This window comes from Orcinus orca, chromosome 9 (assembly GCF_937001465.1).
Source record: "Orcinus orca chromosome 9, mOrcOrc1.1, whole genome shotgun sequence".
NCBI classification, from domain to species: domain Eukaryota; kingdom Metazoa; phylum Chordata; class Mammalia; order Artiodactyla; family Delphinidae; genus Orcinus; species Orcinus orca.
Genome location: NC_064567.1, coordinates 36,670,754 through 36,691,030, shown reverse-complemented (window position 1 = coordinate 36,691,030; position 20,277 = coordinate 36,670,754). Strand labels below are relative to the sequence as shown.

Below are 20,277 nucleotides of genomic sequence, written 5' to 3'. Positions count from 1 at the left end.
ATAAATATTTTATGAAAATTTTAACCTATATAACAATTTGATCCTCTAGAGAGAAACAGTTTTTTTGTTTTTTTTTTTACTGCTACTTCATATATCCCACCTCCCCCAACAATAAAACAACAAAATGAAATTACCTATCTCCCACTAAGAAGATTATTCTCCCTTGTGCCACTTTTCTGTATAGATTTCAGAGATTTTTAATAAAAGATCAAATTATATCAGTGACTTATAAAGTATAATGTTATACCTTTCCTGCATAATTCCTAGCTTTGTAGCACAAATTTTCTAATTGCACCTACAGTAACTTTCCCAAATATAAGATGATGTTTCCCATTGAATGTAACATTATTATTAACAATGCAACAAAGATCAAGTTAGCTAGAGTGTCCACTGAGTAATATTAACCTTCAGATTAATTAATGTTTTCATTTAGGAAACAAATGTAAACCCAGTCTGAAACAATACTAAACTGAATCCTAAAGTTTACCACTTTGAACTTCTTCAACAAGAACTTAAATTTTGCATGGCATTTTTTATATACATTGGCTCTGTGAGATCACTAAGGCAATATCATTATCTCTGTTTAGATGGAAAAACAAGTTTGAAGATATTAGGAGATATGCTCAAGGCCACAGTTATATAATGTATTAAATAGGAAGGGAGGATCTCAAACTCCTGTTTTCCAACTCTAAGCACCATTTCTCTATCGGGATTCTTTATCAAACTGGATCTTCCTTCTATAAGCAAATGTGACATTTTCAAAATAGTCAGTTTTTAGAATTAATAAAGATGGATGAACAGGACATAAATACATATGTAAACAAATAATAGTGTTCTGTTTCCATTGCTAAGAATTTTTTTCATCTACTTATTATCTTAGGTCAGTCATAGATAGGAATTTCTTATTCCTTTGGGCCTAAGCTGCTTATATTTTCTTTTAACACTTGAAGATAGTGTGTTTTTGGAGTTGCCTCTATCTTTAGAGAAACATAGGGCTATACCTGAGCTTGAGTTTAGCCAGTAAAATACTTCCTCGGACAGATAATACTATACTGATCCATGCCATGCTGATAGCTTCTCTTTTCTTCAGTGTAAATTATTTTGCAGTCTCCCATAGCCACCTTTCCATTTTTAAAAGTCCTCGTCATCTTGCCTGGGCTGGATTCCCTTTTATCTTGAATACAAATAGAAATAAGGCTTTTCTAGCTCTCACGTGTTTAACTCTTGCTTTTTTTGTTCTGTATTTCAACTTCTCTTTTTTTTATTGTGATGACCTATTCCATGTAAATGAGAAATCTATATAATTTTTTTCTCCACTAGTTAATTTGCTAAAGATGTTCGGTCTATTCTGTTTCTTCCTTACTCTTCAAAAGCCACCTCATGGAGATTCAAAGTAGGAGAAATATACTGACTGTGTATCCTATGTAGCAAGCAGATGGTAATTGCCTTTATCATTGCAGTTTCAAAAAGGGTAGAATGGGGCTTCCCTGGTGGCGCAGTGGTTGAGAGTCCGCCTGCCGATGCAGGGGACACGGGTTTGTGCCCCAGTCTGGGAAGATCCCACATAACGTGGAGCGGCTGGGCCTGTGAGCCATGGCCACTGAGCCTGCGCGTCCAGAGCCTGTGCTCCGCAACGGGAGAGGCCACAAGAGTGAGAGGCCTGCCTCCCAAAAAAAAAAAAAAAAGGGTAGGATGTACTGATATCTTTCAAAAAGGTGAGATATTAGATCAAATCTCATGGATTTGGGGGAGTATATCATCATCCAGTTAAGAAATTTCTCTCTGGCTTTTTTGTTTTACTGTTTTTCTTTAGTCATTGACATGTGTTTTCTTACTCATTTAAGATGTCTTGATATTGCCATAAACTTAAGTTTCCCTCATCTCAAAATGCTGAGAACACTGGGTTTTATTGTATTTTAAGAAACTGTATTGTGTCATGATAATCCTTGTTTTAATACAGTTATTCCTGCCTCTACATGCAACTCATCCTCATGTTTCTTTGCCCTACTCCCAGTCTTTCTCCCGAGAACTTGGAGGAAACCTGTGGAAAAGAGCTGGATCCTTTTGTGTCCAAGGCTCCCAGGGACTTAGCCTTTAAAAACTTCTTTAAAATTTTAGCTATTTTCTTCCTACTTGCCCTTTTCGTCTCATGCTCTGCCAAAGGTGAAATAGTTCTTGAGTCCCTGCCTCTCTTCAGAGAGCTTGTCACCTTCTGGAATTCAATTTGTCTTTTTGCCTTTTTTTTTTTTAGGATTTATTTATTTTTATTTAGGCTGCACCAGGTCTTAGTTGTGACACGCAGGATCTTCTTTGCAGCATGCAGGATCTTTTAGTTACATCATGCATGCAGGACTCTAGTTCCCTGACCAGGGATCGAACCTGGGCCCCCTGCATTGGGAGCACAGAGTCTTACCCACTGGACCACCAGGAAAGTCCCTTGTCTGGTTACCTTTTGAGTTCAGCTTTTTGGACTCAAAATAAGTTGTGTGGGGCTTCCCTGGTGGCACAGTGGTTGAGAATCCACCTGCCAGTGCAGGGGACATGGGTTCAAGCCCTGGTCCGGGAAGATCCCACATGCCGCAGAGCAGCTAAGCCCATGCACCACAACTGCTGAGCCTGCGTTCTAGAGCCCACGAGCCACAAATACTGAGCCCATGTGCCACAACTACTGAAGCCCACACACCTTGAGCCCATGTTGCGCAACAAGAGAAGCCACCACAATGAGAAGCCCGCGTTCCACAACAAAGAGTGGCCCCCGCTCACCACAACTAGAGGAAGCCTGCACGCAGCAATGAAGACCCAACGCAGCCAAAAATAAAAATAAAATAAATTTATTAAAAAAAAAAAAAGGCAAACATGATTGGCACAAATTTATCCCAGCTTAGCTTATAGCTACAACAATCAAAAGTTGCATGAGGGCTTCCCTGGTGGCGCAGTGGTTGAGAGTCCGCCTGCCGATGCAGGGGACACGGGTTCATGCCCCAGTCCGGGAAGATCCCACATGCCGCGGAGCGGCTGGGCCCGTGAGCCATGGCCGCTGAGCCTGCGCGTCCGGAGCCTGTGCTCCGCAACGGGAGAGGCCACAACAGTGAGAGGCCCGTGTACCGCAAAAAAAAAAAAAAACAGTTGCATGAAACTCAAATGGTCAACAATAGGGCAATGCTTTAATAAGTTACAGTTTATCCATATATTGGAGTATAATGACAGTGACCCCTGCTCGTCGCAACTAGAGAAAGCCCGCACGCAGCAACAAAGACCCAATGCAGCCAAAAATAAAAAAAAAAGTTGTGTGTGGGTTTTTCTGTTTGTTTTTCTAGGGTTTTTTATTATCCACCTTTTTCTCATTGTAAGGATATTCTCTTTTGGCTTTCCTCATCCTAAGCAGAGTGAAATTCTTCTTCCTTCTGCTTTATTTTAATTAATATCTTAGTGATTAAGTGCCACTTTTGGTTAAAGTAGATGCTTTTCCTCTTTTCATACAATTCAGAAACACATATACATACATATGTATCTGTCTACTAAAAGAGACAATTGGCTCTACTAACTAGTTGTCGTAAATAAATTCCAAAACCTGTTATTGTTTAGTATCTAATCTTGGACTTTTGACCAAGGTATCAGTGAATATTGTATCAGTAAATTACCACATTTAGTTACCTTGGTATACATTTTGCTAGAAGTTTGTCTTTGGAGTATATGCCAGCAAATTATGTCAGTCACTGTCAGGTGTTCTTTGAGTATATTCCTGACAACCCCCCACTCACCCACCCAGTCAGGGCTAGGCAACTGGTGACACCTTCCTTAAAATTTAATCCATGTTAAAAATTGTGACCATGATAAATGAAGTACAACTTTGGAGGCTAGTAATTGGTGTTGGGAGGGTGAGGTAGGGATTTAAAATGATTTTTCTAGGGGACTCTTTTGTCTGGTGTGTGGCTATCCCCTTGAGTCATTTTTGACAAAGAATTAAATGACTTTCCATGTCAACTCCAGTCCACGTTTAGGACTATGCAGTTTTTATAAGAGAGTGTCAACTCAGATGTCTCCTGGTTACCTTCTAAGTCCAGTGGCTCTGCATCCAAGTGAGAGCTTAGAAAAGTAACATTCCAGCTACTTGACTGGAAGGACAAAGTCAAGAATATTATCAACCGATATTTATAAAAACGATGTTCAGGGAAAATTGTTTCGGGAAGTTCATAATTTTTCTAGGAAATCTTAAACTCTCAACCTCTAATCAAGAGGAAGCAGGTATCTGTATTGCATCATGACAGTTCTTATCCCACCCCTCTGTGTTGCTTTCACTAAGTTTTGGGATATGCTTTGGCACGAGAGACAGCTTTGGAGAATCAATATGAGAAACAGTCCATCTTGTTTGGTGTATTTATTCTTGGTATATTGCCCATTATATCACATAGTATACTTATTTTCAATGACTTCTAGCTTCCCAGTGTTAGGCCAGACTTCACAAGACTATCCTCACTTCAAACATCAGCCACAAGTTGGGGGATCCCCAGGCCGCCTTCACTTCTGGCCAGCTGGCTACAAATTCAAGGGGTTCCCACTAACACCCTCAGTTTCATTAATTTGCAGTAATGACTCACAAAACTCAGGAAAGCAGTACATTTATGATTACAGTTTTATTGTAGAAATAGGTCCAAATTAGAATCAGCCAGAGACATACATAGGGTGAGGTCTGGGAGAGCCCCAAACACAAACTTCCATTGTCCCCAGGGATGTATTGCCCTTCTGGCACATCCGTGTGTGTCATACACACAGTATTGGCAACCAGGAAAGCTTACCTGAGCTTTGGTGTCCAGAGTTTTTAATGAAACTTCATTAAGCTTGATTGATTGACTAATTGACCACATGGTTAAACTCAAATTCAAGTTCCCCTCCCCTTCCTGAAGTCAGACTGATATCCTGTGGCTCAAAGCCCTAACCCACTAATCATATGGTTGGTCTTTGTGGCATGGCAGTCCCCATTCTGAGTTATCTCATTAGCATAAACTATCAGGTGGAGTCAAAGGGCCCACCAGGAATAACAGAGACACTCCAGCCACTCAAGAAATTCCAAGGCTTTAGAGGTTATCTCCTAGGAACAGGGGACAAAGCCAGCCAAATTCTTTGTTACACAAACTCCTGTCCATCTGTTTCCCTCATCTAAGAAAGCTGATAGCCAAATTTGAGGCCCACCTATAAGTGCGAATGTGTGGGTTTGGGTGTGTATATACGTGTACACGTATACTTCTTTTTATTTTTTATCTTTAATTTATGTGCCCATCCCACACGAATTTTTCTTTCTTCCTTTACTCATTTTTATGCTACATTGTTTTGTAATCACCTGAAATACTTAAATGAAATCATTCCAGATACCTCAGAGATAATACATGGTTCTAGAAATAGAAAGCAGGAGGAATAAGGAGTTCTGCTGCCCTTCTGTGGAGCCTTTGGTCCACTGCTCTACCTTTATTAGGGAGATTTGTTGTGTTCTTTATTGGAGGAGGGCAACTGGGCTCCTGGACTGAGAATTCCTGGCAGGTTCTGCCATGCTGCTGCCTTTGAGCTAGGTTGGGAGGGAACCTTCAGAGTGTGCGATTTTCTCTCATAGTCACTCATACAGCCATTTAGCCAGGAAACTATTGTGAATCTAATATGTCAGTATCAATAAAATGTTTTTGATATCTGTAATTAATAACATCAGCCTTAGTTTTACTTCCTTATGTTAATGCAAGCTGTTTCCATTGGATTTGTCATTTAAGCATCAGTTTTTTCTTTCCTGTGTACAAATACTTATAAATTGACATTTTCTAAATTACTTTTTCCCAAATTGGATGATTTTTATAATTTCCAACCTAACTCACAATTTCATTTTCTACCTATATGTCAGTCCCCTGTGACGGTGTTGCATGCCATCTGCTATGTCTGCTGTTTCATTAATGTTTCCTCTGCTTCGGCTTATGAATAAAGATAAAAGACTATGCACTGACCCCTTTGCTACCATTCTTGACATTTTAAACCAATTACATAAACATACAGCTTGTTATTATGACTCTTTGCCTAATACCTCAGCTGTATTCTTACAGCTATGGTTTTTATCCAAGCCTATTTTGTAATGAAAATTTTATCTGATTTCGTCAGCTGCTTTGAGAAGTTCCAACGTATAACATCTGTGACGTTCTCTTCATCCCTCTATTCTGTAAATCCATGAATAAAATCTAGTATATCTACCTAGCATGGGGTTTTTTAGAAAAATAAAAGCACAAAAATGGTGGCTTGGATTTGCACATCTTTGTGATGCTTTCTATGGATTGTTCTCCTAATATTATATTTTTCTGTTCATAAGTGACTTCAAACGTATGCTATGATTAATCCTATCAGATACCAAGCTGAAAGGAAGAAAGGAAGGAAGGGCAGGAGGAAAGAAAAAAAATTTGTTCTTGACTGCCCAAGCATCTTCCACCCAGTTTCTTCCTCACTAACGCGTGATCAGCAGCAATCAACATGTGTGCCACAGAAGAAGGAAATACAGAATCATTAAAGCTCAGTGTTGTTTTGTCACATCATACCAAGTTAGCAGCAGTGGGAATAAGGGTGGAGGGACATAGTGGTGATGTGGCTCTCTTTTACCTAGATCCCTCCTGACTGTTCAAGGGGTCTGAGGAAGTAGAGACCATAGGAAACAGAGCACTTCCATTCAACAGTTATTGCTTACTCCTGTCGGTGAGGCACAGTAGGGACTACAAAGATGAACCAAGCAGTTCTGCCCCTTGGCAAGCTTTTTATCTGGTGGGGTACATTACATAAAAGTAGTAAAATTAACAAGGTTTTCCTAGCAGTCATCCATATACTTTAGAAGACCATTATTGAGCTGGGAAAAGTTTCCGTTTACCAGACTTCAGAGCCTAAGTCCCAGGCTGGTTAGTTATTTTGTGGCTTATGATTTAGAGAGTGGGGGAATCGGATGGATGAAAAAAAGATATTTTTTTAAGAGGAAGGGGAGGGGGACAAAGATTTGGCAGCAGGGCACCCAACAACCAAATGAAATGTGTGAACCGATGATGGTCTTGGTGGGAGTTGGGGAAGAGAAGAACATTAAAAGACATTCTTGGGACAGTTGAAGAAATTTAAATATTGCCTGGATGTTACATACTATTTTGGAATTATTATTGATTTTCTTAGGTATAATGATAGTGGCACCGTGGTTGTATATAGGAGAAAGTCCTTATTAGAAGAGGGATGCTGAAGTATTTGAGTGAAGTGTCATGAGGTCTGCAGCTCACTCTCTTACTTTCAAATGATTCAACAAAACAGAAGATGTTTAGTGGTAAATATATATGTGTATAGTGTGTGTGTGTGTGTCTGTGTTTGTGTGAAAAGAGAGGGAAGCTGTGGTGAAATGTGAACAATTATTGAATATATATATTGAGTATAGGAATGTTCATTGTACTAGTCTTTCAACTTTCCTGTTTGTGAAATTTTTCATAATAAAAAATGGTAAGAAAATAAGAGACACTGACAGAGTTACATGACTTGAATAGCTTCCAGGTTTACTAACTCGTTTGGCATATCATGACATAACTGTCAGCAAAGCCAATTTCAACAAATAAATGAGAACTATCTTCTTAATTTACTGAATTGATTACAACAGGATGATGAAAGCTATTATAGGATATAATAGTTGCAGAATTAAAATAATTTCTTTTTCATCTTCACATGATTTATTTGATGTATAAGTAAAATTTGACTAAAAGTATATATATATATTTCGTGTTCCTATATTAAGAAATAATAATTTCCTATTTTATAATGTACAGACAGACATTTCATAGAGTAGGCTTTATTAGAGTAGATAAGAGGGAGAGTGTGTTGCCATTATTTTATTTCTTAATATGTTTAAAGAATAAAACAATAACATTCTACTTCAATATACTTAGTTTCCTTAATTGTTGGATTTAATAATTATCATTCTAGTTCATTTCCTTATCTTGACTTGCATCTCCTGTTTCTCTCAAAAAGTCATCTTAGAAACATAAATTGATAATTATGCTTTTAAGATATATACTTATTAAAAGTATATATACTGTATTAAAATGAAAGCATTTAAGTGAAAAAAAGTAAAAACTTGTTCTCCAAATTCCTATCCCATAGCAATCTAAAATTCTATATGTAACTCTTTATATTTCTAAAAATTACCAGTTGTGAGTTTTTAAAAAAAAACAGCTACTTTAGAACTTTTAAATTAATAACCAATAATAAATTCCATTTTTTAGGATAGTTTACATATACAGTAGGCTATTATCTTTGTTTAAATAAATACCAACTTACTATTGCTGTGGAAAGCTCTCCATTTTATAGTCTATATGAAGTGCCAGTCCTATATGAGTAAGAGATAATCAATTGTTCTATAAACTCGTCTCCTTTGAGAATTTCATTTTGATTTTCAGGAGAGCATTCACATTTGTAGTGTGTGTGTTGTTGTACTGGGGGTGTAAATGTAGTTATCATGTATTATTAAGAGTCTACTCTAATAAATTGTGTACATGTGACATAAAGAAGCTCCATGTTCTCTTAGTAGAGATGGTTGGGACATAGTTTTCTTGAAGACCAAGCAATGTAGATGTCTATGGAACACTACATACTGTGGTGGCAAAAGAAGATACTTCTAGCACAGAAGTGGTCAGGGTCAGTCCACTTTATGATTTGTAGAATGTTTCAGAAGCAATTTAGAGATCACCAGAACCTAAGTCCTAGAGAAGTGACATGCTTAAGGCCACATTTAGAGCTAGTTAGTCACAAAACCAGGACAAGAATACACATCTCCTGAGTCCCCATCAGTTGTTGTTCCCACTCACCACAGAGATGTAGTGTTTGAACTGAGCTCTGAAGGGTTAGGGAAGAGAACTCCAGTTGGCAAAGATGGGTGAAAAAAAGAGAGAACAGTTACTCCAGACCATTGAGTGGCCTGAGGAATCACAATAAGTAATTGAGAACTGCTATTGAGAAGAGTAATACACAGATTATAGCAGATGTTCTTGTTTTTCCCTGTAACAGAGTTTATATGGAGAAGCATTGCAAGAGAAGGCTTTTAGAAACCTAGAATAGAATCAGGTACAAAGCAATGTGAATGCCATTCTAAAGATTGTGGATTTTATTCAGTAGAAAACAGGGAGCTATTTCATGTTACTTTAAGTACCAGTTCTAATTGTTTCACTTTCAGATATAGTCATTACATATTTATATACTAGGGTTTTTTTTTTAAGGTCCATTTACAATCAGATTTTGACTTCCATCTCTCTGGACATGCTTTGGATAAACATACTTTTTAAATGTGTGTGTACAGGGAAAGTCTTTCCTATAAATCTGTCCATCTGGTATCTGGTAACCTCAGTAGATCCAAATAGCACAGAGGACAGAAATCAGAGAAAAAGCATCCCTATGAGGTAAAAATAACTTCCACAAAGCCCATCCAAATACTGGGAGCTACTCTTTCTCAGATACCAAACAAATTTGACTTAATTTTATCCATAGAATTTGATTATCTATTTTTCTTTAGCTGGATTTTAGGAATTCCTATAATCTTGTTCTAGTTTAAGGAGAAAAACAGGAGGTCTATGCAGAGGATAGCAAATGAAAAGGAGGTGTAGATAGCAGAGCCAGTTGGTGGGTACAGAAGTAGACTCACTGACAGTGATGACCATAAAAGAGTGAGAAGGAAGGCCAACCAGAAGAGCACAACAGTTTAGAGTCATTTGTAGGGACAAAGAGATCCTGAAAGTAAATTGATACGTTATAGCACAATATAGTAGTAATTGTTCATAGCAAGGACCCTACATCATACAGAAAAGGTTAAATCATATCTCAAGTTTTGAAAGTAGGGTATACATGAGAGATGTCTTGGAAACCATTTTGTGTAAAACTATTAACCCTTTAAATACCAAATTAAAATTTCTACGATCAAGAAAATCGACTTAGCCAGTATACCTCTTTTTATAATTGTCAGAAATAAGGCATGATCACATTTGTATATATTATCTCTCCTGTTATTTTACCGTGTTCTAAAGCCTCAAATGCTGAGAAGTAATCCATCTAAGACTGATCTAAATGAAGTTTTTGCGTGGATATTTTGTAAGAAAGATTTTTATGTTGCCCTACCTTTCCAGATATCTGTCCCCTGGATTCTGAACTTGTTTGTTCACTAAATAGAAAAGTTATTGTTATATGCTATGTGTCTAGATATGCTACAGTGGGTACGTTCTGAGAAAAAAAAAGCAAATGTGGTATCCGGATATGGCACCAAGTAGCTTTGTAGCTTTAAACAGGTCACCCTAACATCTCTTTGTAGGGAGTTAGTCCGTAGTTTCATGAGGTCCCTTTCAGTTCTCAAATTCTAAAATGCCAGTACTGAGCAGCATTGGTCAGAAGGAAATCTTACTGGAGAGGTTAGATGTGGTTAGTAGAAATAGAATATGTTAATGGGGAGACAGGAAAATAGCCAAGAATGAATAGGTAGAGTATTCATGTTATTGCAATGACAAGAGTCAAATATGGCAAGAATACAAGTTGGAGCTGAACAGTTGCAGCAGAGAATCCAAAGCTGAACTACCTGGTGGCCATGTCCATTTCTCCCAATTATAGAACTCTTTCTTACATTGATGTTATTAAAATGAGAAAAGTCTTATGCAAATGAAATAAACAGAAAGCAGAGGTGAAACAACAAATGGTTTAAGTAGCTCCCCTTGGCAGAAGGTCTGGGAAAGAGTTTAAAAAGAGTTTGTGCAGTGAACAGAAGGCAGATCGTGAAAGAATGAACTTAGATAAAAATGAAAGGAGTTGTATGGAACCTGCCAGATTAGGGACGACACAGGTACTCTAGAGCCCTTGTCTCTAGGTAGTGCAGATAAACTAGCAGAGAATTCACAGTGCCACCTCATCACCATATGAGACAACCTCCAGAATGCGAGCAAAAGAACAGCGTGGTTTTAGTTACTTGCCATTAAAAAGTGGCTTCTTGGGGACTTCCCTGGTGGCGCGGTGGTTAGAAATCCGCCTGCCAATGCAGGGGACACAGGTTCGAGCCCTGGTCCGGGAAGATCCCACATGCCACGGAGCAACTAAGCCCATGAGCCACAACTACTGAACCTGCGCTCTATGAGCCCACGTGCCACAGCTACTGAAGGCTTCATGCCTAGAGCCTGTGCTCCGTAACAAGAGAAGCCACCGCAATGAGAAGCCCACGCACCACAACGAAGAGTAGCCCCTGCTCGCTGCAACTAGAGAAAGCCCGCACACAGCCAAAATAAATTAATTTTTTTTAAAAAAAAGTGGCTTCTTGCTTTAGTGCCCTGTCCACTCCATGCTCCTTCTAATTCACCAAAATGTAAATTAGGCTCTCCTAAGAAGAATCAATTTATACACAACTTCAGGTGTCTACACTCAGGTTGTGCAATTCAGGGTCAACTGATAAAACTTAAATTTGGCCAAAGAAAACTGTAGATGGCTCAGTATCACTCTGGTTTAGACTCACAAATCTGTTATATTTGTGCTGAGTCAAAACCAAGGAAATATTAAGTTGAATAAGATTTTTCTTTAGCCAACTTTGGGTTATATCATCACCAGCCTGAGAAATATGAGATGATGATTTTTAATAAGCATTAACAGGTCTTGTAGGCTGAAAACAGGAGCAGACAAAGTATTGCTCAGCCTTACTGTGGGATGTTTATAGTGATCTTTATCAAGAGCTTTATCTATTGGGTTTTTGGTTTTGCTGCTACCAAAGTTGTAAATATAGGGCTGTGAAGCGTGTTTTCTCTTTTTTAGTCGAACTATACGTTTGTAAAAGTTCGGTTTTCCTTTAATTTGACTTTTACTGTCACTTTCAGTTTTTATGTAAGATTCACTTAAACTTAAAAAGCAATAATTCCCTGGTGGCGCAGTGGTTGAGAGTCCGCCTGCCGATGCAGGGGACACGGGTTCATGCCCCGGTCCGGGAAGATCCCACATGCCGCGGAGCAGCTAGGCCCGTGAGCCATGGCCGCTGAGCCTGCGCATCCGGAGCGTGTGCTCCACAACGGGAGAGGCCACAACAGTGAGAGGCCCGCGTACTGCAAAAAAAAAAAAAGCAATAATTAAAATTGTCTGATACATCAACCTTACTCCCTTTATTTCTTTTGCTTTTATCTATCCACTTGCTGCCAGCATAAAGCCCTAAACTTCATGAAGTAAACAGTGTTCTTTTATATTTGCTGTGTGCCTGAAGTGTTGAGCAAGGTGTCTCCATTCTGTATGTCAAAGCTCCAACATATTCCAGTGCTGTAATTTCCAGAATCTTCACAGACCCTGGCAACTCCTTTGTAAAGTCTCACAGATTCTGCCCTATACATGTACAGCTCAGTATTTGGACTAAGGTAAAAAGAATCCCAGTCCAGGTTTCTTGAGCTCCTCCTCTGCAGCTCTCTTCTTTCTAGTACCTTGTCCCACAAATTCCCCTTGCTTTTGTATCCTGAATGCCAGTCTTTTTTTCCTTCTACACCAAGTGAGGTAGATACATAACCTTCATTTGGGTTTAACTTCCCTATGTTGCAATTTGGAAAACACTACCCAACAGAAAACCGGCAATGTATTATTTTTTTTTACTCATCAATCACAGCCATGTGCTATTGTCCATTTTCTTTTTGTGTGGTGGAGGGGGGAGGCTGTGTTGGGTCTTCGTTGCTACGCGTGGGCTTTCTCTAGTTGCGGTGAGCGGGGTCTACTCTTCATCGTGTGTGGGCTTCTCACTGTGGTGCCTTCTCTTGTTGCGGAGCACAGACTTTAGGCACACAGGCTTCAGTAGTTGTGGCACGTAGGCTCAGTAGTTGTCACTCGCGGGTTCTAGAGCTCAGGCTCAGTAGTTGTGGCGCACGGGCTTAGCTGCTCCACGGCATGTGGGATCTTCCTGGACCAGGGCTCGAACCTTTGTCCCCTGCACTGACAGGAGGATTCTTAACCACTGAGCCACCAGCGAAGTCCCTATTATACATTTTCTGAAAAAAGGTAAGATATATGAAGCAATTTGTTTTACAGTAGTTTACAAGGGGAGGAGAAGTGTTATATCCATTATTTCATCATGGCGGAAACCAGAAGTTGATTGAATTGATTTTTATCCTGGCAGCTTCTTAATTTTTTTCTTCAGTGGATTAATAATTCTAAATGTTTGGTGATACATTTCCAGAAATGCCACATGGAATTTGTTAAGCTTCTAGATACAAGCTCATTTTTTATGCTGTCCTACAGATATTTACAGAATCAGCAATAAACTTTATGAAGTTCGTGTTTTGAGCTTCATGTTATAAGAATAGCTGGAGAGTCATATGCAGGTGTAAAATAAGAACAGCATAAAGACTTTCTTTTAATTTCAAAGAGTTTTCATATCCATTTAGAAGATAAAAGCAAGCAAAAGAGATGATGGTAAAGCAAGTTACCAGTTATTGGGGAATTGACATCAGGTGAGCTCATTAGTTACCAGGGAAACCAGTAGAGAGGCACACACCTCAGCGCCCCTTTGATGAGAACAATCACTAGCTGGGGCCTGGGGCAAGTACACAGGAAGGTCAGTCATGTGCATAGGGTATAGGTGAAGCAGGCACTGGTTGGTCAGGGGATGTACAGAGAGCAAGAGAACAGCCATCTTGAGTGGCTTGACCATACACATGCACAATTTGAATTCTGTACATAAATTTCTGATTTAATCCTATAAACAATGCTATGAGGTAATATTTTCATTTTCATCTTAAAATTGAGAAAATTGAGTGTTAAAGATGTTAAATAAAATATTGAGTACAGGTGAGAGCCAGATTCAAATCTAGTTCTATTTGATGTTTCAGAGTCTGAGCTCTTAACTATTGTAGTCCAGAAATGACTACATGGCAGAAATGGGGATCAAGTTGGACCTTAAAGAACAGTTAATATTTATAAGAGTGAAAAGCAAAGAGAAATAAAATTACCTCATGGAAAAACAATGTGTAGAAGAACCACCATGATTAGAATAGGGTGTTACCAATGTAAATTTTAAATTATTAGAGTTGGAGAGTAACAGGATAATTGTACATGAAAATAATTTTAAGAAGTTTTTCTAGCAACAAAAGAGAGGATGGATATGATAGAAAAAAAGGATTGAAATAAGGCAGACCCTCTAAGAGACTTACTTATAGTAATCTCATAATGACTGATTAAAGACTGGATTCAGGGTGATGGCATTGGGAATGGTGGAGAGAAGTAATATGAAAGTCCAAGTGAAAAATTGATCAGAACTTGATTACAAACTAAACTGAGAATTACAGAAAGGAGCACATTTTTGCTTTTGGAAGAGAGTGAGGTTGGGAGATGATTAATAAAGACAGAGGAAGGACAGAGTAGTGAAGGATGGTGAGACCCTATTGACTTCAAGTTTCCTACATAGCTATCCTAATGGTATGTTGTCTGGCATTTAACAGTATAGACTTGGAGTTTAGGTACAAGGACAGGAATGGAGAAATTCAAAATATCATCAGTGTTCACATACTTCCTTTTATGCTTCTACCCCAATTTCCTCCCATCCAGACTATGACATTTTTCATTAGCTAACTATGGATTTATTAAAGATAATATCATATATCTGTGTTTCTATTTTACAGAAAGAAATTCTGGAACAACAGCAACAAGAGCGAAATGATAACAGTTTTCAAGGCAGTTGTATGTTTTGCAATGAGGAATTCCTCGGAAACAGGTAGCAATTATGTATGTCTTTAAATTTTACTGTTTTTCATCTGAAGACTTACCAAAACATCCACAATGGCTATATAGACTAAGTTCTATGGATTGGCTCAGAACCCTTTCATATATCCACAGTAATTTTTTTTTAATCCACCAGACATCAAAGATGGAATGTAGTTGCTCTAAGCAGAGTAGGGGGATAAATTTTTTAGATGCCAGAAATAGAATTGTGTTTAATGTTGTAGGGCTTTTTAAATTGTCCGACAGGCAAGACCACGTGCAGCAAACTACAACAGACGTGCCCTTCTGTATTAACCTGTTAACGCTAAACCTTTGGCTGGGACTTCCCTGGCAGTCCAGTGGTTAAGGCTCTGTGCTTCTACTGCAGGGGCCACAGGTGTGATCCCTGGCTGGGGATCTAAGATCCCAAATGCTGAGCCAAGTGGACAAAAAAAAATCCTTTAGCAGTTTTTGGTGTTTCACTTTTGAACATTAAAAATGATAAAGATCTAAGGGGGAAAAAAATGGGGAATTGGTAATTCTGTCACCAACCCCAACTGGCCCAAAACCAACTGGTGTACTGTAATTCAGTTCTAATGCTAACCACCCAGAGTTAGCATCAGACTCTACAGGTTTAAGGGCATCATCCCCAACAAGCCTGCCCACACTTCAGACACCAGCCACAAGTTTAGGGGTTCCCCAGGACACCTGCACTTTTGACCAACTGGCTACGAATTCATGGCTACCCACCAATAATTTGCATAGGTTCATTAATTCACTAGAATGGCTCACAAAACTCAGGAAAGTGTTTATCATAAAGGATACAGATGAGGAACAGTTAAATGAAGAGACACAGAGCAGGGTCTGGATGGGTCTTGAACACAGAGCTTCTATGCCTTCTCCTTAAAGAATCAGGATATATCATCTTCATGGCACATCAGTGTATTTACCAACCAAGAATCTTCACTGAGTTTTGGTATCCAGAATTTTTACATGCTTCATTATGTAAGCATGATTGATTTAATTATTGAACTTAATCTCCGGCCCCTCTCTCCTTTCTGGAGGTCAGGGTGGCTCTAAGTCCCAACCCTTTGACCACATTGTTAGTCTTTCTGGTAACCAATCCCCATCCTGAAGCTTTCTAGAGGCCTACCACAAGTCACTTTATTAGCAAAGGTAATCTGATCATAGAGAAATTCCAAGGATTTTTGAAGCTCAGTGCCTGGAACCAGGGACAAAGATCAGACAAATTTCTTTTTATGCAACAGTAATATTTACAAATGTACATTCACTTAAATATAAGTCATGAAGTTGTAACCTCTAGGAAATGGGAATAGTTTCAGTGACAGCATACAATGGACAATCAGAAAAATATCATTCTCCCACCCACTTGAATGAAAGCAGTCTTTAGTTTCTAAAAAAAAAGAAAAGCCTAGCACAAACTGACATCGTTGTCTGAAAAACATTGAAGAGGAGAGGGTAGCTATTTGTTTGAATTTAGAAAAGGGTTTGGATGAAGCATCAATGTTGAAAACACCAGTGATGAAGATTTGATTCTCATATAGAATCAGTTAGCATGGAGAAAAATCTGTGCCAAGGTCACTAATTATGCTCTAACCCTGTCAGTTTCAAAGGGCTTTATGAGGATGGCAGTGAGGACCACCTCACTATCAAAAAGTTTACCAAGCATTGCTACTTCTTTTTAGCATGTTGTTTCTGATTTTATGTTAAAACTATTATTAACCTAGTGAGGAGATGTGTGATTATTATTAGGAATCTCTAGTATTAAAAAGCTATAAATATTTTTATATTTATATAAAGTTTATTTTATAAAAAAATTTTATCTTTATATAAAGCTTAAGTTTTTATGATAAATGTAGGGACTGATGTGATTTGAAGTATATGTCCATATGATATGAAATTCTGATAATATTGGTATTTCAACTTACTGAATATTGGTGCTCCTATAATTCCTAATATAATCCTCCTGTTATTTTCTACCTGTATCTGTATTCTCTGTTGACTGGGGTGACATGGGAATTAAGTGAACTCCTCAGTAGTTTTGATTGACTATGTCATTGTTCTCTAATAAACAAAATTTTTAAGAAATTAACCAATGACAAAGATAAGCAGCATCTCATTTTTATAAAATGTCCCCTTCTGCAGTTCTTGTTTATGAAAAGGTCAGTTTATAATAAAAGATTAAAGATATAAACTGATTCCAGCTTTGTACGTTATTAGCAATACTTTGGGATTATATTTGTGTCCTCCCAGCCTAGGGACATAAAAAGAATAGAAAGACAAAGGACATGGGTTAATGATAAGGATAGAAGAATAAGTACTTTCTTGCTATCCTACATCTATCTCCCCTCTCCTATACACTTTTGACTCTGGAATGTATGAAGCTATTTCTTTCAATCTTAATCTAAAATGTGTCTCCTGTAAACAGCATATAGTTGGATCATGTTTTTTAATCCATTCTGCTAATCTCTGCTTTTTGGTTGGAGTGTCTAATTTATGTTTAATGTAATTACTGATGAGATGGGATTACTTAGACCATTTTGCTGTTTGTTTTATGTTTTAAGTTTCTTTTTTTTATTTCTCCCCTCCATTACTGCCTTCTTTTTTGTTAAATAGATATTTTCTAGTGTACCATTTTTATTCCTTTGTTTCTTTTACTATATTTTTTGAGTTATTTTCTTAGTGGCCCATTCACTATCCACTACAATTCACTGGAGATTACAATTAACATTTTATTTATTTTTTTATAAATTTATTTATTTTTGGCTGCACTGGGCCTTCGTTGCTGCGCATGGGCTTTCTCTAGTTGCAGCGAGCGGGGGCTACTCTTCATTGTGGTATGCAGGCCTCTTGTTGTGGTGGCCTCTTGTTGTGGAGCACGGGCTCTAGGCGTGCAGCCTCAGTAGCTGTGGCACAAGGGCTCAGTAGTTGTGGCTCTCAAGCTCTAGAACGCAGGCTCAGCAGTTGTGGCTCACGGGCCTAGCTGCTCCATGGCATGTGGGATTCTCCCAGACCAGGGCCCAAACCCATGTCCCCTGCATTGGCAGGCGGACTCCCAACCACTGTGCCACCAGGGAAGCCCCTAACATTTTAACTTAAAACAATTAGGTTCAGATTAATACCAACGTAATTTCAACAGTATACAAAAACTTTGCTCCAACGTAGCTAGCTCTTTCCCCACTCCTTTGTGCTACTGTTTTCATACAAACTACATCTTTATACATTATAAGCTCATTAACATGTCTTTAAAATCGTTACTTCATGCAGTTATTTTTACATCAGGTATGGGAAGAAAAGATTTGTAAACAATAATACATTTAATACTGCCTTTTATATTTGACTGTGTAATTACTTTTACTGGAGATTTTTACTTCTTTATGTATGTTTGAGTTACTATCTAGCATCCTTTCATTTTAGCCCAAAGGACTTCTTTTAGTTTCGTGTTGGGCAGGTCTGTTAGCAGTGAATTTTCTCAGGTTTTGTTATCTGGGACCTGTCTTGATTTCATCTTCATATTTTTTCTTGGTATGGGTCTCTCTGATTTATTATACTTGAAGTTTATTGGGCTTCTTCTGTTTGGATTAATGTTTTCCATCAAATTTGGGAAGTTTTTGGCCATTATTTCTTCAAATATTCTTTCTTCCCCTATCTTTCTTTGCCTTTTGGGAATCCTATTATACAGATGTTGGTAGATGGGATGGTGTCTGAGGCTCAATTTATTTTTCTTCATTCTTTTTTCTTCTGTTCCACAGACTAGAAAATCTAAATTTATCTTCAGGTTCATTGGTTCTTTGTTCTGCCAGTTCAGTTTTTCTTTTGAGACCTTCTAGTGAATTTTTCATATCAGTTACTGTACATTTCATCTCCAGATTTGTATGTTTTTTTTTAATTTCTGTTTTTTTATTAGTATCCTCTTTTTTATAAGATATTATTCTCATACCTTTTTTTGATTCTTTAGACATGGTTTTCCTTAATTCTTTACACATATTCTTATTGTCTGATTTAAAGTCTTTGTCTGACAAGTCCAACATTTGGGCTTCCTCAGCAACAGTTTCTGTTGACTTTCTTTTCATATGATAGTGCTTATATGCATACTTTTTTTATAACATGTCACTATTTCATAGCCCAAATGTGTGTTTCAGTGTTTATTAACCTTTGCTTGTACTTCTAATTAGTGTTGTTATCATTATACAAACAATACTCATGACCTGATTTGTTCCTAGATAAGTTGTAAATAATGCAAATTACTCAAATTTCTTCCTAGATCTGTTCTTTTGAACCATATGGCCAGAGAACACACTTTCAACATTGGGTTGCCAGACAACATTGTAAACTGCAATGAATTTCTGTGTACATTACAGAAAAAGCTTGACAAGTAAGTACTTTTTTATGAAACACGACCTGAAGCTGTCTCAATCTTGGATTCTGTTTTGAATTTTTAAAAATTAATTTAATAGTCAGAAGTAACTCAAGAAATGGAATTTTCTCATTTCTCGTGTTGGAGGAGTTCACATTTTGTATGACAATCCTTATTTTTTGTAGATCATATTGCCTTTTAGTAGTTTTAAAATATAAATGTCTTATATACCAAACAATGTATATGCCATTATAAGGTATGTTATTATATAGGGTATGAAAAATATACTTAACCAGCCTAAGAAAGAGAATGTTATTATTTCCTTTGAATCTCGCTGTGTGCCCTTCCTCATTAGTATCTCCCCCAGAAACCACTATTCTTCATTTCGGATTCATAATTTCTTTACTTTTCTCTATAATTTTTCTACACATTTAGTAAAGTAAATATATTGTCACATTGCTAGATGTTATTCAGTTTTATGTGAAACATAACATACTGATTGCATTCTTTTACCTTTTAGTATTTATTCACATTTATATATCATAACACTCCACTTTTCTCAAGGTCATATTCTGGCAACCGTGAGTATCTAGAGTTTAGCTTGTAGAAATAGGGAAGGAAATTCTCTACATCACCAAAATGGCTTTCAAAAATCTATCCTCTTTTCTTTCTAGGAAAGGGCCCAAGATTTTACTCTCAAAACCTAGTTTTATTTATTTAATATAATACTAATGAATGTGGTATCTCAGACCACAACATTTGGAGCAATACATTGAGAAAGAAATACCCATTATAAAAAGTTCTGAATTCAAATTCTGGTATCAACAGTACATTAAAACAAGTCTCTTTACTCTTTTATTGAATGACCATTCATTTATAAAATAATACCAGGTGTGCTTTCTAGCAAGATTAGCAGTAATGATATCCCTAATCAACTTATTGCCCATAAATTGTTTACTATAAAAGAATATAGTTACTTCTGTGGCATAAGAAATAATTGAAAGGGTGTTTAGTAAAGATGAAAAAGAATTCAGAATAGAAACAACAACTGATTTCAGTCATTTTGTTGTCGAACCCAAGTTCAGTGCCCAACACACAGTGAGGCCAAACAAACCAAAACATCAGAGTTTTGGTTTTTGAATAAGTTTTCATGTATACTTATTCTGTGTTAC

At 37.6% G+C, this 20,277-nt stretch overlaps 1 protein-coding gene across 3 annotated transcripts in view; it reads left to right on the top strand.

Annotated features, from left to right (window-relative positions):
• The window catches only part of ZNF277 (zinc finger protein 277), a 132,278-nt gene that overhangs the window by 75,169 nt on the left and 36,832 nt on the right, over positions 1–20,277 (top strand). For all 3 annotated transcript variants that reach the window (XM_033428260.2, XM_004269885.3, XM_033428262.2), the window contains exons 5-6: positions 14,649–14,740; positions 19,013–19,123. In XM_033428260.2, the coding sequence (XP_033284151.1) occupies positions 14,649–14,740; positions 19,013–19,123 (203 nt within the window). The remainder of the gene's footprint in view (positions 1–14,648; positions 14,741–19,012; positions 19,124–20,277) is intronic.